Here is a 27,995-nt window from a genome sequence, read left to right as displayed (position 1 = left end):
CTCACCTACTTAACCAACCCCAAGGCGGCACACTCAATGCGATAGATGCGCTGACAAAAGCAATACACGGAACGCGGGATACTCGTGCCTTCTCACTCCAGCTCCCGGCACAAGACGCCAGCTCGCATTCTGCACAAACCTGTTGGCTTCGCACCCGGTTCCGAGGGGCGAGATGCACCGTCATCCCCCCAGACACCCCGACACCGGACGGGCTTTAGAACGGCTCCTTATTTCCCCCCGCGAGATACAGAAAACACGAGGCGGTGACGGCAGGAGGGGTGACCCCGCGGGCACCGGGAGGGCAGAGCACGGAGGGGACGGAGGGCACAGCCTGCCGGGGCCCCGCGGTGAAGGCCCTCCCCTTCCAGCCCAATCCCGCAGCCCCGCCGCAACGACGACCTTCGGGGCCCCCGCCGCACGTCTCCGAGGGCCCAGCCGCCATAGGAGGAGCGAAAGGGCGGAGGGAGGGACGGGAGGGAGAAGGACCCGCCGTATCCCGCCGCACCGGCCCCATCCCCGCAGCCCAGCCCGAGCGCAGCCCGGCAACTTACGGCGTCTCCTCGGGCCGCCGCGCCCCGCGCCGCCCTCTGCATGGGCAGCGCCCGCGGGGACGGGAGATAAAGGTGCGGACACGGCAGCGGGCAGCTCGGCCGGGCCGCGGAGCTCGGGGAGGACGGACAGACGGCGGCGGTAAGTGTCGCCCCGCAGCCGGCGGGATGACGGACGCTCCGCTCAGCTCAGCAGGGCCCCGCAGCTGCGGCGGCTCCGGAACGAGACTGACAACAACGGCGGATCGCGGAAAGCTGAGTGCGGGGGGACGGGGCGGGGCGTAGGGGCACCAGAGCGAGCCTGTGAGGAGCGAGCACCGCGCCTGCGCCCAGGGAAGGCGGGGAGATCGGCGTCACGGCAGCCCGAGGGAAGGAGGGAGGGCTGAGGGAGGGCGCCTGAGGGGGAAGGGGAGACGGGCGGGAGGGTGTAAGAGTGGTGTAAGGGGTGCTGCTGGTGTCTGAGAATTCCCTTTCTGGCCATCTCTGGCGTCCTGTTCTAAACATGAGTCGTGGAAACGGCCAGAAGAAGGGAACCTGGTGATAACCATGCGAAGGCTGAGGAGAAGGCAAAGCCCTTGAGGTCAGCGCCCCTCAGCTGCCCTGTGTGCCATCTGTGTGGTGATGGGTAGTAAGAGTAGTGAGGGAAGGGGAGCCACTGGGCCTAGCAGGGGGAAATAGGCCTGGGTGCGACTATGCGGGTATTTCAGAGGGCAACACGAGCTCATTTAGTGCAGTGTAGCTCCTATAAGGGTTACGAGCAAACCTGTATCAGGGATAAGTTAAGACTTCCTTCCAGAGGTCATGGAAAGAAACTCTTCAAATAGCCAGGGAAGGGAAAGGATTTAAAGTGGCACATGTCAAAGTCAAATCTGTTCACATAGAAACTGCGTAAGGTGTATGGAGAGAGAGAATAGATTTACTACTCATGTTCTGGATGTTGTGTTGATGAATATGATTTAGCCGGGAAGTATTGGTAATGGTTGGACTAGATGATCTTCTAGGTCTTTTCCAACCTTGATAATTCTGTGATTCTGAACCACTCGTTGCATTTGTGCATGTGCATATCATTATAGCAGGTGAGTGGAAAAGGATGCACTCACAGGAAAGAAAAAGTGCATATTCTTGCCCTTGATGTTGCTAATGTGGGTTACTGTGCTTTGAGTCACCGCTGTATAATACAATAGTTCTTTTACTCAAAGGGATGGCTCTTTGTAGTGATGCATATGTGAGTCTAGAATGAATGAGAAGGTCAAAGTTGTACGCAGTGCTTAAGAGGAGATGACAGGGACTGGAAGGAGTCTAGCACTTGTAGTAGGCTGCAGTTCAGCAAGGGCTACTTTGCTGTTTTTCCAGCCAGTTTTATTTCTGCCTACACTACATTGCATGCTGCTGGGATCAGACCAACATCATTCCTCCACCAGCCTAACATAAATTTCCCATCACACACACGGTCATTTGCACTGGGCTTTGACTTCAGCGGCACAGCCTTGTTTTGGTTTTGTGAGGTTTTTTGCAGTGAAAATTTAATGTGATAGCTACATGCCTGTGAAATCAGACAAGCTGCAGCTAGGGGAGATCAGCACCATAGCTCTGATTTTGGTTGGCCTCAACTGGTTTACCTCACAGTAAAAGTACAGTGCCTTGTCTCCACGTTGGTTTTATGAGGTAGCTAGTATGTGTTAGTTATGCCACAGCAAAAACACACCTCATCCATCAGTCGTAGCCCACGTGTAGTTGTCAAAGCAAGGTGACAGCAATGGCCTTGAGTATCCAACAGGTTGCTCATGGTGCGTATGCATACAAATCAGACCAGACAACATTCCTCTTTGCTAAATCCAGCCTTCTACTGTAGACAGAAAGTGGTAGACAGCTTTTGTTTGTACAGGAGCCTTACTGGCTCACATTAGAAGGAACCTGATTTAATGTAGGGTACTGAAGGTGTAAGTCACCTGTGAAAAGCGTGGAGTATGTAAATTCACATGCAATTGTGAGAAGGGATGTGTTTTTCAGAAGGTGAATCACGTCAGTTCCCCTGCTTCAAAAATTAGGCTAATACGTCATGTAAATTATTTTGCGCCTCTTCAGTGAGATATTTGAAATGCAAAGTAGTGAAAAATTTGAGGATGTCTCGGTGTGAGTGAGACTTTGGACCAGTCTTTGTCAGTCTGTCCTTTCTTCCTACAAACTCTTAATAAACTGGTCAAATCTGAGTTCAAGAGGTAGATCTCTCCAGAATTCCCTGTTTTCTTAAGTGCCATAAAACGAGGGCTCGGTACTAGAGAGTAACCCTACCTGTACTCCCTGTAGAGCAAAAGCTGCACTGTGAGCTCACCCTTTATTAGTCATAGGAGAACCCGCATGGATGAGAGTGGCTTTTTCCCCTCAGGGTGGAAAAAGCTTCAGTCAAAATTCACACTTCATTAGACACCGGATAATCTGAGCGTGAGGCTCAAATCCATAGGCCTCATTAATTCCTTTTCATTATTAAATTATTAACAGTTTCCCTGACAGAGCAGAACAAAGCAGCTGCCTTTGGACAGATATAGAAGAGTACAATTTATACTGAAAGTTGTGGAGGACATTCGGCTATTACATTTCTTAATAGTCTCGGTGCTTACATCTGAAAGTTTAGTACATTTCTATCATCAGAGCAGTGAACTCAGGTTTCTGGGGTGAAGTAGAAACTGCTGTAGAGGTCCAAAGGAATCACATACAGTATTTTCTGAGATCAGAGCTCAGCTAGAGTTGCAATCTGCAGGGACCTCAAGGACAAGAAGACGTGCTTCTGCCGCAGCTTCAGTAGTTAAAGACTGAAAAAAGAAAATGTGGGCCAGTTCCCGAATGGGGCAAATGAGCTGGTAACGATGGAAAGAGGTAACACTGTGCTACTCAAAGCCAGCTTTGCCTCAGACTTACTGGCAGAGTCTCCTATGTCTGTGTGCTTTGGATACAAGGAGAACAGCCAGGAATCAATGAGGATCAAACCAGTGATTACATCGGAGAACTCAATGCATAAAAATTCATAGAATTGATTGAGTTGTGTCTGGGGGTGCTGAGGGAGCTGCCTGATGTCCCTACTGGGCTGTGCTTATCTTTGAAAGGTCATGGACACTAAGGGAAGTCCCCAGTAGCTCTAGAAAGGCAGATGTACCCATCTTGAAAAAAAGCCAGAGGGAAACCACTGGCTGGTCAGCTTCACCACAGCCCATGTAGTCCTCCTGGGACACATGTGGGCACAGCAAGAATAGCCAGCATTCCTTTGCCAAGGCTGAATCATGCCTCATCAACCCGATCACCTTTTATCATAAAATGAGTGGATGTGTGGACGAGGGGAGAGCAGCTGATATCATTTACCTTAATTTTAGGAAGACTTTTGCCACCGTCTCCCACAGTCTTGTCTCCAGATTGGAATGCTGTGTTCTGGACAGATGGATAACCATGACAGTGTCAAAAACTGGTCACATAATAGGCATCAGATGACAGTGGTTAAGGGGCTATTTTCTAACTGGAGGCCAATAGCAAGTGGAGTACCATAATCTATCCTAAGACCTGCCCTGTTTAATGTCCTTGTCCTAGAGATGACAGAGTGCCCTCTCAGAGAGTCTGCAGATAACAGCAGCTTGTTGGGATCAGTCAGTGCAGTCAAGGGTAGAGCTGCCATTCAGAAGGTCTTAAATTGGAGAAATGGGATGACAGGAACTTTGAAATTAAGACAGGACAGAAGGTACCTGGGACAGACTGGCACCCTGCAGGCTGCTGAGGTGGGGTCAGATCTGCAGAAGGGCATGGGGGTTCCAAATGTGGTTGGGTGAACTCAAGCCAATAGACGGCAGTTGTGGTGGCCAGCAACACTCAGGGCTGTGCCAGCAGAATGGCCAGAAGATCAAATGAAGTGATTACCATCCTCTGCTCAGTGCTTAGACCACTGCTTCAATAGAGATCTTTACAAAAAGTCTCTCCTCCATTGCAACAAAAATACAAAACTCTGAGTTCTGGTTGGCACAGAAGTAGTGTAGGTACCTTTGATACCCTTGTCTCACATCTAGGTCTTCTGAGTTGACGACGCAGCTCACAAGCTCCCACTTCACTCAGAAAGGAACAGGGTGTTCAAAGAAAACCAAGCATAGGAATCATGAATGAAATCAGGTGTGAGACGGCCTCACAGTGCCTCAGTTGGAAAGGGTAAAAAGATATGAGTCTGTAAGGGGAGGTAGAAACAAGGTCTGTGGACATGCCATTAGTGTTTTAGGTGATAAACTAATTAAACATAGTAAAGTTAGGAGTGGTTCTAAGGTTGAGGATTTGCATTCCTTTTCACTTATGGTTTTGGGCTTAGCCCAAGTTATTTAGGGATTCCCAGTAACTCTTCCAGGAGAACTGGAGTAAGAGAATGTGAGTCAGTCCCAGAAGAAAAGTGTCCTTAGTGCTAATGTGTAACTTCATAGTAGTCATGAGTTTGACTCAAGAGAAAGGGAAAGGCTGTGAGGCCTTTGTGTGGAACAGGATGCTAAGTTTCTTCATGAAGGTGTCACACTGGCTGGCAAAGTCTTTGTATGAACCAAATACTGAAAATCTCCCATCCACCTTTCCAGGGTAGAAGAATAAAGAATGCAGCATTGGCCTTGGAGAACCTAAGGAAGGCAGGGCCTAGAAAAATTGACCTTAGACTTCTGAAGAACAGATCTATGGTGAAAGACTCTCTGAAAACAAAAGGCAGAAAGGATTCTTTTAATTTCTTTATTAAGTACAGGTTTGGAAGGTAGGAAGTGCACAATAGCAGTGTTATGAGTGCTGCTGTTAATAAAAGGTACACAATTGATTTGTGTTAAAATCAGAATTCTGATCAGGTGACAAATTACTCAACTCCAACATTTGCTGCTGAAGTGGGATACACGTTCCTGGTTAAACAGCAATAGTTCCTTTCGTGCACTTAGAAGAATAACCAATCACGTACAGTGTCCTGTGAAACACAGCACCATTTAACGTGGGGCCCTGTAAAAATGCTTCTCAACAGAGTAATGTCACAGACTCAAAAATAAGCCGTTTCTTGGAAGGAAGGCTTGAGAATTGCACCTTTGAGAGCAATTGTAGTCATGGAACAGCAGTACAGCAGTAATCATGTTTTACGCAGCAAGGTGTGTTTCCATGGAATAACTGATGTTCACCTGAAAGGCCAGTGGTGCCATTTTCACAAGTGCAACGTCTTTGTTTTTAAATGAAACCTTTCAAACCAATTCATGTCAACAAACATTTTGGGCTCGTTGGCTGTTTCTTTTTTTGCAGGGAGGGTTAAGTGTTCTGATGAATGCCGTATTCACCTTCACATCTGTTCGCAGTGCAAAATGACCTCTGCTAGTGCAGTAAAAGCAAATGGTTAAAGCAGCGTGATTAAATTCATCCCGTGCACTGAAGAGGGAAAGGCAGCACAGCTCTCCAGTGTTAACAGACTCTTTGCACATTCCAAAGAATTAGCAGCTCCAGCCCTGCTCTATGCTTCCCTACAAGCACTGTGGAAATTGTATCCACCTACAACTCAACTTCAGTCTGGCCTGTGCGTTAAATCTCAGGAGACAGTCCTTCTGCTTTGTTGGGTGGTTTTCTTTTTGCTCGGTCTTCCTTTCTGTGCTCGGTCTTGTTTAGGTACACTGAGAAGAACGGTATGCTTTTAATTTCCCAGATTTCTGATTCACAGGGTTGGTAGCGAGTGTATAGAATTTCTCAACTCAGGCTGGAAAGAAAGAAAAAAAAAGCGGTGTTTTTATAATGACTTTTGCTTTTGCTGAGTAGGTGTGCAAGAAATTGAGGTCTCTGCGAGAGATTAAGAAAGGAAAGAACCATTTTCACAGCAAATGTATCTTAGAGAAGGAAAAAAAGAATAGAAATGTGACTTCAGAAACTTTGAGTTGGAAGACCTGCCACATAATATAGCAGCTGTTTTGCACCCAGACAGTGCAAACTGTCCATGTTCATACAGTGCATGACTATTTGAACACCCAAGAGGTCTGCTATGTTTTAGACCATCTCCGTGCTGTTACTGGCAGCCTGGATATGCTCTTTAACATTCTTACCGTTTACAAAATAGAAGCAAGAACGGAGCCATGTTTTTTCAGATTCTCCAGGTTTAGCTCAAAATGAAAGGCAGACCCCCAAATGTAATTGAATGCAGAACTTTATAAATTCCATTTCCATGTTTAGACGATGACATTCTCTTGCTCAACAACATTTGTTGTCCAATTACAACTAGAGTATTAAAAAAGAAATAGGATGTTGTGGTTCCTAATTAGAACATTTGTTTGAAAGAGTTGTCTTCAGGATAAACACACGGATTTCTCCGTGTTCTTGCAGAAGCAATTTTATAGCTGGAGTGGATTTGTTGCTGACATCTCTGAACAATGTTGACATTTTCTTGTACCGAGCCTTTTCTTGCAAACAATCCTGCAGAAAAGCAAAAGAAACCGGATTATTTGGGGACTGAAACTGAGCAAGTTGTACCAAGAAGCCACTGTTCTGGTTATTCTGTGTTCCAGAGGAAAACTGCAATCAGGCTTTCTTTAGACTCAAACCAGGAGAACGTCTGAGATTTCGACTCCCTTCACTCCGTCAGTCGGAAGATTGGAAACTCAAGGAAAAAAAAGAGCCCTTTGATTTTTGGTTTTAATTCTGTTTCCCTCTGTTTAATAGCTGCCTGCAAAGCGGTATTGGTGCCACAGCGCTACAACTGCATTCATTCTAGAAGTATTTCAGAAAATGATCAAGACTATTTATTTAATAGTACTGTAACGTCTAAGTGAGCCTATATTACTCATGGTGAATATATGCTTTGCTGTGTTTTATCCTCATGTCAGTGGAACCCTATTATTATAAATCAGAGGATTTGACAGACTACTTCAGTCACATCTTGCTCACAGCTCCCATTGTTCACTGGAACATCCACAGCGTGCCATCTGTAAAGTGAGCAAACCCCAACAGATTATTTTGCTCCATTTAACAGCTGGGTGCATCCTTCTGTAACATCAAAGATGGTTTAGCTTTTTTGTTTTCACTAACGAACTTACTATCTTATGCAGTATCTCTGGAATTGTAGTAAATTGTTAGAGATGTATTTAAAACACTCACAATTCACTAATATGTAAGCTCTTCAAAAGGAACTCTGCAATCTTATCTTCAAGAACTAAGTACTCTTCCTTAAGAGGTACATTCCTTATCTGCTGCTGGAACTAAGCAAGGGTGGGGACATTTCTCAGCCAGTCACCCATTTAGAACGTTTCCAGTTGGAATCACACCTGATGGTTTTATACTGCTGAGCATAATTGTGGTGAAGTATATTTCATAACGAAACAAGAAAAAAGCAAACCTAAATGTAAGCAATTTTGACTGGTAATGCGTTCTGTCCTATCTTTTCTTTCACATATCCATAAGCTGTAATTGGAGCTCAGCTTGGAAGAAGTTTCTTGAAGATACCATTTTCTCAGCATTTGCTTTAAATGACTCACTGAATAGCTTAGGCTTTTTATTACTGCTTGTTTTAAAATTACCAACCTGTTTGTTTTATTGCATCCCAAAGAAACACAAGCATGTACACGTAATAAAACTGTTATGATACTTGTTTTTGCACTTTGCATGCTAGGTGACTAGGCAAGCAATTATGCTAATCTAGCTGCTCAATGCATTTATGACTTGTACTGGGGTTAAAGCCACACCTGTCTGCCCTATCTCACAACAAGAAATGGGAGTCCAGGAACAGCAGTTCTTAAATATGGGCAAAACTTCACAAGACAGTTCATACCTGGCAGACACTTTCCACTCCAAACATCCCACTCCACAAATATTTGCTCTTTAGGGTATCTGATCTACAAGTCACCGGGAAGGACTCACTGCTGAGTCATGGAGAGAGTCTCGAATACTGCTATGACTGCTTTGCAGTCTTTGAGGGATCCAGGATCTTATTCTAAGGGTAGAATTTCAGGGAAGTGCAACTGGTAAGAAGTTCAGGCGTGTCACACCTCATGTAATTTCATGGGAAAATCCACTGTTCTGCCCTTTCTCAAAGGTCTTCATTTCTTGTGGGCAGAGAGAAAGGATCAGCAAAGATTTGGGAATCATGCTGCCAAGGAGAGCAAATGTTATGGTTGTTTTTTTCTTTATATTCTGTATGAAGACAGGCAGAGAGATCTGGGGTTGCTCAACCCAGAGAAGAGAAGGCTCCAAGGAGAATTTATAGCTGTGTTCCAGTACCTAAAGAGGCCATACAAGAAAGCTGGAGAGGGACTCTATCAGGGATTGTAGTGATAAGGCAAGGGATAATGACTTTAAACTGAAAGAGAGTAGATTTAGATTAGATATAAGGAAGAAATCCTAGACTATGAGGCACTGAAACAGGTTGCCCCATCTCTGGAAGTGTTCAAGGTCCTGAGTTGGATGGGGCCCTGGGCAGCCTGATTTAGTGGGAGATGTCCCTGCCCAGAGCAGGGAGTTGGAACTGGGTGGTTTTTAAGGTCCCTTCCAAGTTGATCCATTCTGTGATTCTACTGGTTCTGATCAAACCCACTTTGGGATGGGTCTAGGAGGTGATGCAATACAGAAAAAGAGCAAGTTTTAAGAGAGCTGGTAGACAAGTTACCTTGCCTCAAAGGAAGCAGGACAAACATGGGGTCTGTAGGCATCTTCTTTTGCAAGCACCTTAGATGTACAGCCTTGCCTTAATGCCCTGTTTCCTCTGGACTGAATTCCACGTAAATCTGCCTGCTCAGTGCCTAGCACTGGCAGACACAGGTGCCTCTGTGCTCAGAGCCCTGCTCAGACCCCTGCAATAATTACTCAGAAGCTTTGGCGTGCCAGCCAATGGGAAACAGCAGGCATGGGGATTTAGGTGGAATTTAGGCCAGCAGAATCTGGGACTAAGATCAATACTTAGATTAATTGAAAGCGTTATTCACCCCTCTCCCCTATTTTGGATCAACCAGCAATAGGTCTTTGCTTTCTCCTGGAGTTCTGAGCGTTCATGCAACTGGGAACAAATGTATCCCAACCTCCTTCAGACTTTTCACAATTAGTCCTACCAGCTGCTCTCGGAATTGCATACCGTCTAGCAGCCATGTTCAGAGCGCAGCAGAGCGCCTGTCAGCTGGCCAAGCCTGCACATGCTTTGGAGCTCATCTCTGGTTTCCCAGGGAACCTCTCCTGGGTCCTCTCACAACGTTCCAAGACACCCAGGAGACATTTCATTACTGCCACTGTTCATGGCTTCGTACATCCCGAAGTAATCAGCACATCAAAGGTGCATTTGCATTTTTTTATTCTTAAGTTTCTAAAGCAGTAAAATGAATTGCTGGCCATACAAAGCTGATTGTACTTATAGCAGTAAAACTCAAGAGCCTTGCTCTGAAGCCTTGAAACTGTCCCTTATTCATCTCCTCTACTCTGCCAGTGTGTGCTCGTGCCCGGTACTGCTGATTTCCATCTTATTATGGTGACTGGCAGGCCGCTGTTCACCCAAGAACTATCTATGCTCCAATTTATCTATCCAGTACCACTCAGGACTCGTTATTCTCCAAAGATCCAGGTCTCTGTCACAGCCCATGCTTCTAATGTCATCCTGCAACCATAACCTCTTACCTTCTACCAGCAAGCTGAACGTTCTCCAGGGAGTCACTGCTGTATACACATTATTTTTACTCAAGAATAGGCTATTTATTTCTTTGAAGAAAAGGAAGGATAACAAAAAAGAAGCACTGGATGTTGGTTTAAATCTTCTTGGTAAGCTTTTCCTTCAAAACAGAATATGTACCGAAGATACTTCTGGGAAAAGCAAAGGTTTAATTAGAATGTTTTCAGTCAGTCTTCATATGCATTCATTCATCTGTCTCTAGAGGCTCTGGGACCCCTGTCACAGATGTAGGTTTGATATGCACCTTATCTTGTCTTCTCTACACACACTGGTCACAGATGTCTGAATACTACATTTTCCATGGCGGGCTGAGGCTTTAATGCTTTCCCCTGGAGGAGAGATAAGAGCCAGAACATGTGTAGAATGCATTACCTTTTCATTTGCAATCAGCGACGTGTAAAGTTCCTAAAAGTTGTCAACGCTCTTGTGATATATTCTATCTCCATTAGAGACAGAGCAGACAGGGACACATAGTCAGATGACTTTTTTGGTGAAGAACCTCTTTTACCAGCCCAGGACTATCCTCTATCACATCTGTCTCCAGTAGCGAAATACATGGCCTTATCGTTTTCCAGTCTTATTCTTCTTTCTTATCATTCATATTTAATGTATTTCTACCTTCTGTTTTGTAGCTGCTTACATTTTATTGATTCTCAGGAGCAGTTTACAAGTCAGTGATTTATTATCTTTCACTTCTGTTTGAGCTGACAGAGAACATCCCTATTTTTCAACTTGAAATTTAACGTGAGGGAAAAATATTTGTGGCTGAAAAAGTGAGGTGCACATTTAAGCCATGCTAAATGTTATTGCATGGATTTTTAGAAGAAAAAAAAAGAGAGAAGAAAAATCATGGTTAAGGCTGACACCCCATTTTCTGCTCATGAAATATTACAGTGTAGACAGTGTATTAGCCATCACTGTTCAGAGGGCTGTGCAATGTCTGACAAGAGAGATCATCAAGGATTCAGGCCAGACTTTGGGAACTTCAGTGTTGGAAAGTGGGCATCCAAGATTTTTGTGCCAGGGATGAATTAAAGATCCTCTGAGCTTAAAAAGACTGTTCTGCTCTTTGTTCCGCTCTGCTTTGTATGTGAGCTTTTTGGGGCAGGATAGGAAAACATTTACCTTGCAGCTGAACTGTCACAACAAGATAGACTTTGGGCTACATCTCCAGTCAGCCTGATTGCTGCAGGCTGCTACCTAAAGAGAATTTTTCTGGGAGCAGCAACCTTACAGGATCAGCTGTTGGTTTCAACGTGAACAGCTTGCACGGGATTTACTTACCACATCCCTTTTCTGCTGTCAAAGAAAAGGACAGAGCACAGATTGGAGCTCAAAGCAAGGGAAGGAGGCTTTCCAAGAGGGGCTTTTAGCCTTGGCACTGCTCGAGGCAGTTTGGGGGCTGTGGGGAGGGGATGTTGATGTGCAGGACAGGCTGCCAGTCTCTTCTGTTTTCCCAGGGTTTTGGAAAGGATGGGCGTAGACCTAACAGCATCCCCATTGTGATTTGAAGGACTTTTAATAATGGGACTGAAATATGATCCTGTGATCTACAGCTGCTTGTGGCGTGCCTCCCACCAGGACCTCAGGCCTGGGTTCACTGCAGTAGGCCTGCAGCCTTCATAGGTAATCCAAGCCCCTGCACGTCACACTACTTGCATTTTCCTCAGCCCCTCTAACTTGCTCCTCCTTGGCTGCAGGCTCTCTGTCTGCACCAGAGGAAGTGAGACTTTGTATAGAAATCCTATGATCCAAGGATGCTGCTGATGCCTGCAGGCTGCTCAGTAGCTTAGGCAAAATCCTTCCCTGAGCTGCAGGCTGGATGCTGCAGGCTTGCTTGCTCACCTTGCCGGTGGCGGAAACAATAAAGCAGGTTTGGGAAGTATTCCTAAACAGATCCACCACACTTGATTCTGCTGAAGCTAAACTTCCTACCACCAGGGTCAGAGGCACAATAGTAGGCATTTCTTATGATCTTAGGTGTGGGAAAAGAAATATATCCTTCTAGCAAAACCAAACAAACCAAACCTCACCATCAAGAGGCAGCTATATATATTTCCCCTTTTGAATTTTCTCACCACTCGGTAGTGCTTGTTAGGGTTAAGCCTAAAGCATCCTGAGCACGTGGGGTGATGAGGCACTGGCACACATTACCCAGAGAAGTGATGGATGCCCCGTCCCTGGAGACATTCAAGGTCAGGCTGGATGGGGCTCTGAGCATGTGATATAGCTGTAGGTGTCCCTGTTCATTGCAGGGGAGTTGGACTGGATGGCCTTTAAGGGTCCCTTCCACCTCAAACAGTTCTATGATTCCTCTCACACTGCGCCCTGAAGGGCTCTTCTTGGTCCTTTCTCCAGCTGGTCCTCATTCTGCTCCTCCTTCCTATCAAGTTCTCCTATGCTTCTGTAAATCTCTCTAAGTCCTTTGAGCTTTGCAGTATCTAAATTCCCAGGATAATACCTAATCTCTTTGTCTTCCTTCTAGTGAAAGTCTCCTCTTCTAAACATCCTCCTTGCAAACCAACTGTGCAGGGCTGGTTTTCCTCCCTCTCACTGCACTGTCACCCGGCTTCGTCACTACTTCAAAGGAAACAAATCTACGGGTAGATAAATTGTCACTGCATCTGACCCAGAAATCTTACAACACTTTGCCACTGTAAATAGGTCCGTGCACTCATTTGTTCAGGACTTCTTGGACAGCAGGAAAACATGGATTTTTGAGTTAGATGGGAAAAAAGAGAGAGAAGACTCCTTAGGATATCTCAAGAAGGAAAAGAAGAAGAAAAGAAATTAAAGACTCTGCTGCTCTGTTGTTGCACAAGGCCATGATTCACTCTACGTGAGGATAAAAGACAACACAGCTTCCTACTTCCCATTCCTGTTCTGCACTGCCAGGTTAATTGTTGTCATTGTATTCCCCACAAGAGAAGCTTTGGCAGCGGTGCCAAATAAACCAGATTAGTGTTCAGGGGCATTTGCTGGAAGTGATGCCAAATCCATTCTTGATCCTAATTATATGAAATATGCTCCAATAATTTTCCACAAGGTGAATAAAAATAATGCCAGAACTGCCGCTTTCACTGGAGCTCAATTAGGAGGCATTCACTAATCCCAAGGCATGTCATAGCCTCTTCTGTGCAATTATATTCCCCTTTTTAGAAATTGATGTTTACCTAGAGAAGATGAGTATCCTAATTCCTGGCACCAAAATGAGAGTGATATCAGGAGAGACAGAAAAACATAGACAAGACCTGGCCCGTATCCCAAAGTTAGGCAGGCTGACCTTTGGCTTCAGTTTCCACACTGGAGCTGCTGTTTCTTTACAGTTCCAAGCAGTAAAGATACAAGATATACACTTGAATACAATTCATGCCCGAGACTAAAAGAAGAAAGAAAAAGACACTTAGAAAATAAAATCAGATTAAACCAATTCTGTATGCTTTGCTGGTGGTGGAACATTTCCCATAGTGTACAATACTATGTTTTACATTGAATTTCTGATTTCATAATGACTGATTTGCAGCAACTGACAAAGGAAGAAATATGGTTCAATCATTCACAATGAGCAGTTGCAAATTTGGAGTTTTGTTTGAACCAGCGAAAGTTCATTGTAAAATTGAGGAGTGTTCTGCTGCTACATAAGCAAAATGAAATGTGCTTTGATTGCATATGAAAAAAAGAATTTCTTTACAGCTGGAGCTGGAAGAGGATGGACAAGCACTGTTGGAGCAAAACGCTACAATAACAAATTATGTTGATGGTCTGTAGTTGGCGTATAGAACAGTGTTATCTTGCAGGATGCTCAAAGCACAGAATGTTTTTTCTCCCATCGCAATAAAACTTAAGCTTTCTCAGCTTTAAGAATACGCGACTTTCCCCTTCTTTCTTCATGCCTTTGCTTTTGAGGAAAGTCTCGCAAATAACAACCTTGGTATATGGGAAATGGGCCTGACTTCATTTACCCTCATTCCCATTTCTGAAGTTTCTTCCACCTCCAGCAGTGCTGGGGAGACCAGATGTGCTGGTTGTCTGACATGTTGGCCGGCCCACAGCCTGACCTTCAGGATCATGTACTGCTCAGTTTGTGACAGAGCGAAACCTGGTGCTTAAAGACAACAACAAAATTGTTCCGGTGAGTTAGTGGGTTTATGGTGAGAGCATTCATATGCTCATGGAGCTCTCTTCAGCTGCCAGGAGTGATCTGCTCTGAACTTCAGCTGCTGATCACAACACTATCTCCATAGCTCCATCCTCCCCAGTGGGAAAACAATGTATTTTTATCAAGGAAAACCAGATCCACTTCTTTCTTCTCTCCACGTATGCTGGGTTCTGGTGCTCTTGACCAGCTCCACTACTCCATCAGGATTTGGGAAGCAGATGACACACAATAGGTTACACCCATTCGAGCTGATATGCTTGTACAGGCTATTGTTTTTCCCTTGGCAAAAGTCCCAAAGAGATTTCTATCAGTGGTCTCTTATCAGGAGTATAGAGAGAGAAAATAGTTGCTTCCCTGCTGTGAGGCTGGCCCCTAAAATCCAATATGAGATGCACAGCCATATAAATGCACTGCAGAGATTTACAACTGCAGCATCTCCTAATGTGGCAAGGCTTTCTGGTTTGCTACTATTGAATGGTGTGCTCTGTGTTGTTCCACTGACCTCCTAATGCAAACCAGTACTGTATTTCCAGGAGGTCTGTAGAGCTGCCAGCAAATGGGCAAAGATGAAGAGGTGATAATAGAGGGTTTAAAAGGTCTCCTGAGGGAAGCTGGAAGGAGATGCACGGGAAAGCTTGAGCATGTGGGGAAGGGGCTGGACTGGCTCTGTATCAAGGGATGTAGCTACAGCACATGTGCCTTGAACTGTCTGTTTGCCTTCCTTGCCACAAGTGGATGCCCAGGGACGCCTAAGCAGAGCAGCAACAGACTGAGGAAAGCCATGTTTCAGCAAGGGATGGGGCCTGGGGAGCATTTCTGTTCAGTTAGTTTTTAATGAGCTGTTTTAGAACTACATAAAATCTAGCTGCATCTCTGTGTTTCCTCAGATTTCTCACAAAATGATAACTGGAATGTGGGAGATGAGGGATATTTATAATCTATGGGCTGAGCCTGAGGAATCAATACTGGTTCTTGAGGGAAATATGGGTTTCAGGGAGGAAGCTGAGACAGTGACTATTTGGGGAGAGTCTGTGGGATCCATGGGGCTGTACCTCACTTCTGTTTAGGGGTTTGTGACACCTGCATATTCATTGCTGCAACCCCTGATTTAGAGTAAGACATTTCATGTCCAAGATAGATACATTCTTACTCGTGATTCCAGACCCTGGTTTAGTTGTATGGATAGAGGACATCAGCCTACAGAAAAAGGCCAGTGGTGGAAAACAGGTCTATGGCAATCCAGCCTTGAAGACTGGTCTGTGGCAACCTAGCAGCAAGCTTCCACCAGGGCTGCATGCATTGAGAAATGCTCACCATGGGTTAAATCTTACATCTCATCATTATTCTGCTCGTTGAGTTAGTGGTAGGAAAGCTGTTCCTGGGATCAGAAATACATACATGCATAAAAGGCAGCGTCAGTATGCAGCACGATGATATTAGTGGAGCTGGCCAAGCAACGTTGTTGTGTGCCTCTGCAATCTGCATGATGCAACTTGCCTGCATTAAACTCCCTGCAGGCTATGCTAGAATCGGGGCAAGAAGATGTATGCAGGCATGAGGTGAAGCATGTCTTCCACTGGAGCAAACGCAGGTGATTAATAGGGCTGTAAAATGACCTGGGATAAGCTGGCTGCCATCTCTTCCCAGTGCCAGGAATGAAAACTTTCTAGTTTTGGAGATGAAGTGTGTATGTCAATTAATTATCTTTTTTATTTTTTCTCTTTTTTTTTCCCCAGCTAATTATAACTGTGACATGCCTTTCCCTAAAGAAATTATTGCACAATACAACCAGAGCTCAAACTGGATGTGTCACCGCTGAGAGCAGACCTGGCTGCAGTTGCAATTTCTGCTATCCGAGTGTCCCAGGCTTCTTCAGGTAGTGAACAAAAGGGGTAATTGGAGATAGACATCTGTTCCCAGACCTCACTGACTGGCACTCAGCTTTGTTCTTATTTTGTCACGTTTGCTTAATGTGATGCTGATTGTTTTGTTAGCCAGTGACCTCAGTGAAGCTTGAAGCAACCTGGATGTTTGCAGGGACTGTGTATTTTCACATTGTGATGGGAACTAATGGAGGCCATCTTCACAGAGACTTTGGTGGTCACTGGTTGTGATTAACACACTCCTAATGAGCAGCTCTTGCAGACCCATTAGAGAAATTGCCTGCCAAGTGTAAGCCTCTTTTCAGATTGCCATCACCGTATTCATTTTCCCATCCAGAAAACAGCACTCTGTTTCTCTCTTCAACAGATGAAGCCTCAGATTGGGTCTTCTGTCACATAAATGCATCACAATTCATTTCTGTGAGGACATTTCCTCCCTGAAACATTTTGAGCCGCAAATGCACTCCATGGGCCAAAAATCACACTGTCCTATTGTGCTACATCCTGGAAATCTAGAGGGTGGGAGCAAATAACTAATAGTAGTCCAACATTCCCTGCAGGATACCTGCTGGAAATAACATTTGCCTTCACACTCCTTCATAATAAACAGCAGAAATTGTTGGAAGAAAATTAAAGCCTGAAGCACTCTTGGTTTGGTTGTTGCTATTTCAAACTATTTTTGAACCTCTGCTAACCTTGGAAGACTTCTCAGAGGAACAATTGCTTAAATTAGAATATCTATTTCACATGAAATATTGGGAAAGGAGAGGAAGGGTTATATTAGCTATTTCATTAGTGCTCATTGCTAGGGTCTGTATCCCAGCCCGCAGCAGAAATGTCAAGAGGAGCAGCTGCTGCAGCACACAAGCCAGCAGAATATTTCCATCTCTGAGTGAGGCGAGGGGGGGATGGAGGAAGCTGAGCAAATTGCATAAGGCACAAGCATCGCAAAGCAGCAAGGAAGGGTTATATGTCAGCAGAGACTGAGCTGAGTCCTTTATCTTTCCATTCCCAGAGATTTTGCACTGTTTTATTTGGGAAATGTGGAGACCTTTGATTGTTCCAATGGGCCATTGCTTTGGCATTTAGAGTGGTCCCAGAAGCATGTGCTGCCCTCCTCAGCCCCATTTAATGCACGTCATTGGCTCAACTTTTTCCTGAGTGAGAATCGCAACTGCTCACTCTTCACTAGGAGCCAAACGAGCACATTTCTCGCCCTACCACGCTGCTCAGCACTACCAAACCACTCCCGCCAGCACAAAAGTAGAGCAAACTAACAGCAAAGAGCAAGGACAACAGTCTTCTGTGTGGCATTTCTTAGCTCTGGTCTCACAGCCTTTCCCTAGCAAGGTGACCCATCGGCAGCGTTATTGGCATTTATTCTTCAGTCATATATTCCTGTGGCTGCATGAAGAGAGAATCCAGATCTTCCTGGGAACTGTTTCGCCTTATATTTCTTCAAATATTGCTTAACAGTAACACACTGTGCTCATAAAGTATGTGAAAGGGCTGGGTTGTTGCTATGCCTTGTTAGTCAATGTCAGCACGTTGGACCGGTGTCTCACTGTAAAGCTGTCGTGGTAAAATGCCAGGTTTTTGGGGAAAAAAATGCTAAGAAGAAAAACACCAGCACTTAAAAAGGCATGCAAAATACGTAGCAAATTGTTGTGTGCACTCACTGTCAGTGCATACTTTGTTCCTAGGCTAGTTCATGGTGACGTGCTCAAAATCAGATGATCTTCCTTATTGTTTTTAATTTCCTATTAGCTCTGGAAGTATTTTCTAGGCACGCTGTCCCCTATTGATTCTGCCCTTTTGGAGCTGCCAGGACAACATTACCCCTTCTATCATGCAAGGGCAACATCTAGCAGGAGCTCTTCAATTTAAAGAGTGAATTTGCTTGGACTAGGAATTTCTTGTCATGATTCAGGCTTGCTGTGCCATATCCAACACTACAGCAAGTCTTCATTGCAGCATGTTGCCATTGCTCTGTGGAAAGTCCTGATGATTCATCGTTGGGTGAATGTAGAAATGCTTTTTTTTTTTATCTAAGTAGGGGATAGTTGTGATATATCATCTCTGGCCAATAAATGAATTACTTTATGTTCAGTATGAATATAGAACTGGGAGGGAGAGCTGAGTTCTTTGACTGTGATTCCACAAAGTTTTGGGCAATCAAGTGGCAGACATTTATGGGCCAGGGAGGTCTATAGGGCTTTCGTTTCCCCTGTCTGTTATCTGTCTTTTGTATAGATTAAATTGTTTGTTACTGTAACATGACCACCTAAATAGATATGAAGGCTTGGAGATGACAATCAGTTAGCCTGGCTTTTTCATAATGATTGTCCTAGTGTTTGCTCCTGCAGTGGAGGAAATTAATCTATCCTATTAGCGTTGTCTATTAAGGCTAGATCAGTCCATTTGCAGTTCTTATTAAATAAGGACCCCTGCTGGTCTTTATTAGATAAATGAAGGACCAGAGTGAAGTTCCTTGTTACTTAAATGAAACACCATGTTTAGCAAAGCTGTTAAATCACAGCTGAAGGCAGACATCTTGATGAATAAATCAGCATTCATGAATAAATAATTGACAAGAGTGCTAAAATCAGATTCTCATCTTCTTGCTTTCTCCGTCCTTGGCCAAAAACTGAGACAGCATATGTCATCTGTAACAGCGGCCCTTCTGGCGGAGCCACCTAAGATCAGGTTTCCAAAGGTGTGGATGGGAATCTAGTAGGACCAACAGAGGCATCTCAGTCTGTGAGGGGCTCCAGCGCCTTTGTTTCAATGGTTCTGATGAGTTAGGGAGCTGGAATGAGCTGTACGTTTTCCATAGGACATCCAAGAACATGAATCAGCACCACTGTGGGACACATTCGCACTTTGATCTAATAGTTAAAGGCTCAGCATCCCATTACCACTGCCAGGCAGCCGCCTTCCCCTGTAATCATGCTGGTTATTCACACCAGTGGAGCTTCACCAGCCAGCCACTTCCCCAGACAATTATTTCCCACTTTGCATTATGAACCCCAAGTGGGTTATGAGTCTGGCAGCATTTTGCGTGGAAGTAAATGAAAAGTTTTAAGGAGGACGCTTGTTGAGGACTCCTTGTGGTTTAGGGAGCATGGCGTCTGTGTCCAGTCTGAGACAGGGGAGGAACAGCTTCCAGTTCTAACCTCTCACAGAGCTGACTCTGGGTTTTTGCCTCCTGTCTAAGAGCTGCCCGGGATCCACAAGAACCATTCTAGAATGCTATCTTATTTTGCTAAATATTTAAAATACCTGTGGTTACGGGGAAATGCCGATTCTGAAATCTTCCACTTTAATAATACAAGTGGTTTTCAGATGCTGAGGATAAAGATGCAGCTGCTCCAAGAGCCCTGAGTTCTGGTATTCCTAAGAACTGCAGCCAGGCCCTTACAATGCACTTGTGTCTCAAAGCCACAGCAAAGGGCTGGAGCCAGTGCCACCCGGGAATCAAAGGCTGCCATTCGTGTCTGTGCAGAGCAGGCAGGCAGAGCCTTGGCAGTGCCCACCGTATCAAAACAGGGCTCAGATGGGACTAAAGCGGTGCCAAGCTCTTGTTATTATTGCTGGGTTTTCCTCCCTCTAACTTCACGAAGGGCTTTCCATAAACGTCGGTGCCATTTGCTGAGTGTGAAGGGCCAGCACATGGCACAACATGCAAACATTGCACGGAGACAGCTATTTGCTAAGGAACTATAGGATTCCCCATTTTAATTCCCACTTTTTCTATGCTGAAAACAGTGGGATTTCACACTTATCAGAGTGGTTGCAGTGCTGGTTGCAGTGGGAAGGCTATTTGCTTGCTATAGAGAGAGAGAGAGCACACAGACATTTGGGAATTGTTGCTTTTGTGTATATTGACACAAATACAGGAGAACTTCAGGGGTGGCACTGTGAAATGAGCAAGTGTACAGCACCAGTATCATGAAGAAGAGCTGAAGCTGCATACAACTTGTAAGGAAATTCCTAAAGAGGCAGCATGAGGGTGAGATTCTCCGATTCTATGTACAGATTCTCCGTTTAACCTTTTAAATGGCTTCCAGCACATTTTTTCTCTTGGGCATCTCAGCTGGAAATGAAGTTGTTTTGAAGTTGCCTATAAGACTTCTTAGCATCTACTCCAGTTGTTCCAAGAGTTTAAAATTGTGATGTATATTTTTCATTCCTCCATTTATTATCCTGTTGGGTTTTCGTTTGTTTTTTTTTTTCCACACCATATTGGTGCTACCTGCATCTCTGACCTACAGATCAGATGTTCTGGACTCCTCCATGCCAGATTTCAAGGGAATGAGGATCTCTAACAAAGCTGACAAAGCCCAGGACTAAAGATACATTGACATTTTTGCTGTCATACTAAAAAATGCTGGTATGTTGCAGTGGAATCCCTGAGGAAGATTGTGCTCGTCCAAGAATTTCTGCAGGAAATGCTATTGTTCTCTGCAAAATGAGAAAGGGAGAAAAACCTCACTTATTAATGTGCATACCACCCCGACTCCTTAGTGACTGGTAAGGGCAGACAACAAAGCTACAGGCTGGTGTTTGTTTAACATGAAGGTAGGCTAAAGTGGGATTGGAGCTTGCCTTAATCAGATATTCAGGGACTGAAGAGCTCAAGGAGCACTGGGTGTTGTGCACAGCAGGTAACGCATTTTGTTCAAGTAATCTCTCTGTCCCAAGCAGTTTCTGGAGCACACATCCACAGCTGATCACTCAATCTGCTGTAGGAAGCCTACTGCTGCATAGGTTTTCACTTGAAATGTTTAAAAAGTGTTTTTGATATAAATGTATTTTTTTGGTACATATTCCAACATCTGAACATTTTCTAGTCAAAACGGTGCTTTTCTAAAACATTTCTAAGGCTTTTTTTTCCCAAGATTTCCATTGACTGCAGTAGGCTTTGGCACAGGCTCTAACTGTACAAAACCTAGAACTATAAATACAGATTCCCAAGGACTTGACTGGAGGGAGTGACAGATGTATAGCTTGACTCTGAGATCTGCCAGGGCAATGTTTTCCAGAAGCAAAATTGAGAATCATCTGTGTTAAATTTATCCACGCTTGGACTTCTTTGATACGTGCAGGAAGAAATCACTAGGGAGTTGATGACTTTTAATCTGCAAGTAGTGTAAAGTTTGCACGCTGCCTTTGCCGTGATACTGTTTATTAAATTCCTTGGGTAAATTTTACCACTGCCGTACAGTATATAAAGCATTTCCACAAGGTAGAAGGGAGGATCAATAGCATATGGTGAGTAGTTCTCCCAGTGCCTGCACAAAACATTGCCGTATGCTCTTATGACACAATTTGAGCTCAGGTCCATATGGCCACTCTTGTTTCTGACAGTATGTGCTCCCAGAGGACCTGATCCAACCCCCTGGAATGGAAAGAGAAGCCCCTGTGTAATTCAATGGCTTTGAAATCAAGACTGAATGTATTGATCTTCCACCGACACTGAGCAACCCACCAGAAACCTTGTTGCTCTCAGGATATAGGACTTTTTTTGTCTACTCTGGCTAATATCTGTCTCAAATGTCCTCCATTCCTGGTGACCTTTGGCACTGGAAGTGCAGTTTGGATGTAAGCAGAGCGTCCTTCTCGGTCCTGCCGCAGCAGGGACGGAAATGCGTGTTAGGAGGGAAATCCTGATTAAGATCTTCAAAGCATTTCCTTTCTTCAACTCAGTCCTTCACAATGCAAATGTCACAAGCCAAAATCATGACTTAATGCTTAAATCATTAGGAGAAGCATTGGGCACAGAAAGGGATTTCTCATTTTTAGAGTACTAGGAGGGGGTATGCTCTGTGTCAGTCCCACTAGCTGGTTCCCTTTCTATCAGCACCCACTTGTTTCCAGGATAGGTCACAAGGGCAGCAGGAACTTGGCTTGGCCCAGCACTGGTGCTCTGGTGTTGGGGTTGGGCTGGAATGAGCACGGAGGCTTTGTGTCCATGTTTCATGGCAATAAGCATGGAGGCCTTGTGTCCGTATTTCACAGAAGTGAACACTGAGGCCTTGTGTTGTCGTTTCACAGCAGTGAGCACTGAGGCTTTGTTCTCTGCCACCACTCCTTCTATTGCCCTCTGGTTGATGGGAGGAGGCTCCAGCTGGCCAGACCCACAGGGCTTTGAAGACGAAAATATCCAGTGCTGGCTGATTAAACCATAGGAACTGATACACCTTTGCAAAACCTTCCTGACAAGCAAGGTAAAGCAAATACCTCTCCAAAGAACCCAAGCTGAATTCCCTCCTCCCCAATCCCAGATCAGTGCCTTCCTCCCACAGGCTGCAAACAGCACTGGGACCACTGGGAGCAGGAAGGTCATCCCTTGGGGACTGCTGCCATATGGCTCGTGTCAGAGCGTCCCTTAAGCAGCTGGGCCTGCCATGGCTGGAGCTGGAGACAGCAAAGTGGGACAAGAATGCCTTGCTGGGTTGTGCTGGGCAGGCTTCATGGCAGGAGGGCATTTTGCTGTACTATCGAAACTCCAGGTCATGGTTTTCAGGTTTAAATGATGATGACTATGGAGCAGAGGGAGGAAGGGGGAGTAACAGAGTTTCAGCTTCACCCCTCACAATGCTGCACGTCCTTCTGGATCCTATGACTCAATCATAGGCATCCCACTGGTGACTGGACTGTCACAGCCACGAATGACACTGCTGGGGATTGTGAAGTTTCTGTTCAGAGAGGTGAAAAGATAAGCTTAGGGGAAATGCTACAGTTCTCAACAAAATCACCCTGGCCTTTCATAACCACTGCTGGTGTTGGGGTGAAGAGAGTTCTAAGGAGGGTTAAAGAGGGCTGTCAGAAGTACAAGAGAAAAAGAGGCCTTCCAGATCTGTGAGGCACAAAGAGTGGGACAACACAGGGTTTTGGCTGAGGCTTCAGTACTATGCCACAGGACTCTGGCTGCTTGGAGAAATAAGTGAGGGTTAAATGCAGGATCATTTTTCACCCAGCACGTTGCCTTGTTTAAATTTCTGTGAGGAGAGCAAGTATATTATGGTATTGTTATCCTATGCAGAGAGTTGTTCATTTTTAATTATAGTTCATGAGAAATGCAGACTCTTGCAATGTGTCATCTGCTCAGATACATAAATCTTAGGGAAAAAATTATAGCGACATAAATACTGTTCTTACAGAGTGCCAGAACAAAGCTCGCGTGCCCATCTCCTTACAGCCAGCAGCGAAATAAATGCAAAGGACTAAACATAGAAATGTATCCTACAAATATGTATAGCAGCTACCCGTGAGCCAAGGGGACTGCTCTGTGTAAATCCTTCCTTTTGTGTTGGTGTATAAACAGCTTCCCCGCACCCCAAGGCTTACATTCAGGAACAAGGGCATGTCCTGTATTTCCTGATCTGCTTCCTCCTTCTTCAGCAATCAGAAAAACACAACTTAGGGATAAACATGGGAGCCAGAACATCAGTGCAGTATGGGGGTCTTTCCTGCCCACCATGGCTGTTGTCCACAGTCTCTTGCTGCTGGCTGTTGACAGCTGTAGAAACTTAAGCCTTGCTGTGGCCCATTGTCCTGCAGGCAGCAATTTTATTTTTTTTGCTTTCTTGCTTGTGGGAAATAATCCTCTTTTAATTTAATTATTCATTTTTCAATTATTTAATACATCACTCTGGGATAGTGGCACCGCTTTGGGTTAGTTTCCAATTGACAGCCACCTCAGACGGCAGAGCATTGGGATCCAGTTCCAGGGGAAAAGGATTAGTGCCTTGGAGCTGCTGCTTTCCTCAGGGCTCCTATGGCTCCCTTCCTGCTGCACCCTGGGGCGTTCCCATGTGCTCTGCCTACGATTCTCTAGTTCTTCATTTTTCATTCAGACTGATTTTCCACTTGGAGGTGCACCTGCACTCGTTACTGAAAGACATCGGCTCTGATTCAAGGAGCAGGAGTATAATTTCAACAATCCTAAAAGATTATTGCATTGCATTAAAAAAAGGTTTTGCACTGTATTGATATGAAGAAGCTTAACATTGAAAAGGCCATTTCGGCTCCCACTGGCGCCATTTTCTATAGAAGTATGGGGGCTGCTCCAAGAGCAATGCCTCCTGTTTTATTACGTTGGCTCCTGATGTCAGAGGCAGTCGGTGGCGGTAAGGCAGTGGAGCTGAACCTTCCTGCCAACATTCCATTACAAGTTTTTGCCGTGTGACAACACGTGGCAACAGAGGGGGAGTCTGACAGAACGGCATCTGACGTGGAATTGTGTCTGAAGCAAAGGGGTGAAATAGATTTTTTTTTTTTCCAGATGGAAAACATGGCACCTATTGACATTCATCAGTGCTTGCTGAATGTTTATGGAGACCAACCAGTGGATGTGAGCACAGGGAGGCAGTGGGTGGTGCATCTCCACAGTGGGTCGCCTCCACTGGTGCAGGTTTTGACAAATGTAGCATGCAGGCTCTTATTCATTGCTGGTGAAAATGCATAGCTAATGGCAGCGAGTGTGTTGGAAAAATAGTATTTTGTAGCTAAGCATCTGCTCTATTAAATAGCATTACTGTGCTCTTTGTGTCAGTTGTAGCTTCCATGGAAATAAATAGGAGGCATTACTTTCAGAGCGACCTATGCATCTCCATTCGTTCCTCTATAGCTAATTTTGTTTTCTGCCTGCATAAGTGAGAGCGGAGTCAGGCCTTCCTCCTGCAGCATACAGAGTGAAAAACATTTCTATTTTTAAAGCTGAAAGCATTTCTTACTTGTATTTACCATGTGACACTTTGTTGGCAGAGCTGGTACAAATGGCACATAAAAGCTAAATTGGCTATTTATGGCACTGCTCATGACCCTAATACCTGCCATCACAACAGCGGCCGGGCATTGCCTGGGCAGCAGAACTAATGAAGCCTGGATTCCTGTGCATAGATAAGAGCTAATCTCATTCACCTCTTCCATGCTAAAGCCGCTAAATGGGTTCTTCTTTATGGACGCCTGGCTTTGTGCTGCTTCTGGACGGTTAATATCTCTAAGCTCTCTAGACCGCTGGAAAATTTGGACAGAGGATCCAAATGTTATTACAGAAATAACAAGACATGAAGAAGGGAAGATACCCAACCTCCATTTTGGCACCTCAGTGGATGAGGAGGAGGGCTGTGCAGGATGCGGTTTGGGCTGGCAGCGAGGGTTGCCAAATTGCAGCATTGCTTCTGAAGGTGAGGACGTTGTGAGGATGGGCAGCACAGAGTGAGCGCATGGCTCTCCCTGAGCCCTTGGGGTGGCAGCTGTCTCTTTCCCCTGGGAAGACAAGGTCATGCATCTCCCCCTCCGTGTTGTAATAAATTCATCGTTAAGGTGCCTCGTGGAGACATTTTGTCCCCTGTCACAAGAAGTTTCCCTGCGGCTTGGAAATTTATTCACTGTAAAATTGAACAGGAGAATAAGATTTCCAGGGAGAGCCTGCAGCTGTAATAAAGGATTATTGCCAATTTCTTAGGCCGGGTGCACAGAACTCGGCAGGCAGGTAGCAGCCGTGTGCTCACTGCTCCGCAGCTGGGGCACATGGCCACTGCCAGATACGGGCACTGGGTGCAGATGCTCACCTGCAGGCCATAATTTACCTGAGGTCCTGCAGGGATTCCCAGTTGGATGTGAACTTCAGACCAGCGCTGCTTTTCAGATTTCCAATGGAGCTGATGGCTGAGCAGCTCAGCTCCTCGTCTGCAGGGGCAAAGGCTCTTTTTCCTGCCTCACAGGGGGTCCTGACAGCAATAGCAGTGAAGAATGCAGCACGCTGCATTGTGCTGTGGGAACCATCTAAGTACCACAGGCTGAGACGAATGTAAGATGCTATAATTTAAAGGTTCTTGTCTTTCGGTCGCTAATGGCTTAATTAAACAATAACATTTAGCAGATGTGCATTTTCTCCTCCAATAATTCACTCCATCTGTGTCAATGTAAGTAGGCCCAGATTGGTGCATCACAGTGTAGATATTAATGTCTTATTTCAGGTTTTATGTATTAATGTACATTTGCATATATATTGTTTCATCTTGAGACGAATACCTCCATGGAAGAAGGTATTGCACACTGTGGAGTTTAAGATCTTCTCTTAGCATCATAGAATCTCAGTTATAGAATATTCAGATTTGGAAGGGACCCACAAGGATCACTGAGTCCAGCGATGGCTCCACATGGCACCACCCAAAACCCAAACACAGTGTCTGACAGTGCTGTCCAAACACTCCCTGATCTCCAGCACTTGGGGCCATACCCACTGCCCTGTGCAGCCCGTTCCATGCCCAGTGACTTCTAGTGCAGTCCCTGTCCCTGATCCCCAGCTGCCCCTCCCCTGACACAGCTCCATGCTGTTCCCTTCAGCCCTGTTGCTGTCACACAGAGCAGAGCCCACCACAGTGTAGAGCAGCAAGAGCAAAAAAGCACAAATACAGCATGGACACAACCACCCTGCCATGCCCACTGCTGGGCACAGCCCTGGTACCCTGTGTCACCATGCAGCAGCCAGGACTGTGGGTGGTTGGTTAGCATGGAGTGCCCTGGCTGCTCCCAACTGGTCATATGAGCTGGGCATACCCTGATCTGGATGATGCATGGGTAGGAAGACTTGTAGGGCTGGATCTCTTCTTTCTTGACAATATTCCTCTTAAAGCCTCACCTATGAAATCTCATGAACTGACTGGGTTGCTTGACTTTCCCCTAATTTAATTTAGATTCATTTAATTTTAATCAGTCTCTCTTCTCAGCATCCTATTAACCTCCCAATGAACTCTTCCAGTAAGGGGATTGGTGAAGGAGGCAGGCTGCATCTGTTACAACATTAGCCTGCTCCTTAGCTTGCAAAGCATTAGGCAGCAGAAAAGCACTGTCAGTCATGACACGTGGTCAGAGGGATGCCTAGTGGTGTCCCAGCCCTATTCTTGCTGGGGACATGAGCAAAACTGATCCAACGTTTCACTGGATCACCCCCACCCCCAGCTCACCCTGCCTGTGGCTCTGCCCTGAGGCTGCAGGTGCTGCGTGGAGAGTAGCACCTTCGTGGTCCTGCCCTGGGGGATGTGTCAGGCCATCCCAAGGCAGTAACAGCCTGCACAGGGCTGGTCAGGGCCATTTCATGTCTTTCATATGTACCAGGGTAGATAAGAAGGTAGTTTAGCTATGAAAGGCCTGGGGAATGTGTGACTGCAGTACTTTGGTGGCTTGTGGGCATTCCATTATTCCGTTTCTCATCCCGTGAAATGAGAAAGGTGGCTCCCTGGGGTCTGCAGTGTCACTCAAGTTAAGGTGACAGCCACCGAAGTTCTGCATTGCAGCCCTTGCCTCATTCCCACTGCAGAATATTCCCTGTGGCTGTGTCCAAATCTCATCTGGTAAGGACTGACACGTTTGCTGCTAATGTTATTTCCGAGACTATTTTGTCTCTTTAAAAATAGCTAGCTAATGAATGTGTCCTATTAAAAGAACAGATATTTCTGAAAACCAGTGGTGTCTGCCAGAGGTCTATGGAAAAATTGTGTGCCATTTGGCTTGGCTAAATTTGCATCCAACCTTTCCAGGATTTCTGTCCTGCACAAGCAGCTGATGCATTCACCACAAGGGCTGCTACCCAGACATGAACATGAGGAGAAGTGCTCTGCATTATCACAAACAGGGTGGAGAGACCTTCACAGAACAGCCTTTCTGTTTGTTCCTTTGTCTCTGGACTCAGATGCTCAGCAGGACCGTGGCCTCAGGATGTGCTC

The 27,995-nt window shown here is 45.4% G+C and overlaps 2 protein-coding genes across 11 annotated transcripts in view; one reads left to right on the top strand and one right to left on the bottom strand.

Annotated features, from left to right (window-relative positions):
* Positions 1 to 778, bottom strand: part of SNRK (SNF related kinase) — a 29,726-nt gene extending 28,948 nt beyond the window's left edge. For 2 of the 4 annotated variants that reach the window (XM_085538289.1, XM_085538292.1), the window contains exon 1: positions 552 to 778. The gene's annotated coding sequence lies outside the window, so the exon portion shown is untranslated. Of the gene's footprint in view, positions 1 to 5; positions 267 to 551 lie in introns of those variants that run through there. The other 2 variants (XM_085538291.1, XM_085538290.1) reach the window with 2 other exon arrangements.
* LOC107309258 (uncharacterized) lies at positions 128 to 26,150 on the top strand. 7 transcript variants are annotated; one of them, XM_085538307.1, is made up of 3 exons: positions 128 to 690; positions 14,214 to 14,347; positions 16,111 to 16,238. In XM_085538307.1, the coding sequence occupies exons 1-2, from the start codon at positions 173 to 175 to the stop codon at positions 14,323 to 14,325; spliced, it is 630 nt and encodes a 209-aa protein (XP_085394433.1). In that variant the 5' UTR covers positions 128 to 172; the 3' UTR covers positions 14,326 to 14,347; positions 16,111 to 16,238. The 7 variants fall into 7 exon arrangements, 4 of the variants coding, with proteins under 4 accessions (XP_085394433.1, XP_032298469.2, XP_085394432.1 ...); XR_014942939.1 differs by lacking the exon at positions 16,111 to 16,238 and adding an exon at positions 11,676 to 11,841 and having other exon boundaries at positions 130 to 690; positions 14,217 to 14,347; XR_014942938.1 differs by lacking the exon at positions 16,111 to 16,238 and adding an exon at positions 11,676 to 11,841 and having other exon boundaries at positions 131 to 690.
* Positions 26,151 to 27,995: the final 1,845 nt, after the last annotated feature.

The sequence above is a fragment of the Coturnix japonica genome, chromosome 2 (assembly GCF_054131305.1).
Source record: "Coturnix japonica strain WE chromosome 2, WE-NBRP24, whole genome shotgun sequence".
In the NCBI taxonomy this organism is placed as follows: Eukaryota; Metazoa; Chordata; class Aves; order Galliformes; family Phasianidae; genus Coturnix; species Coturnix japonica.
This window is presented reverse-complemented; position numbering and strand designations above follow the sequence as displayed.

Bases quoted from the DNA above. Each gene is read 5' to 3' on its own strand.
- LOC107309258 (XM_085538307.1), top strand. From the start codon at position 173: ATGCACCGTCATCCCCCCAGACACCCCGACACCGGACGGGCTTTAGAA. The intron at 691-14,213 runs GTAAGTGTCGCC...TTCCACCTCCAG, and splicing joins AGGACGGACAGACGGCGGCG to CAGTGCTGGGGAGACCAGAT.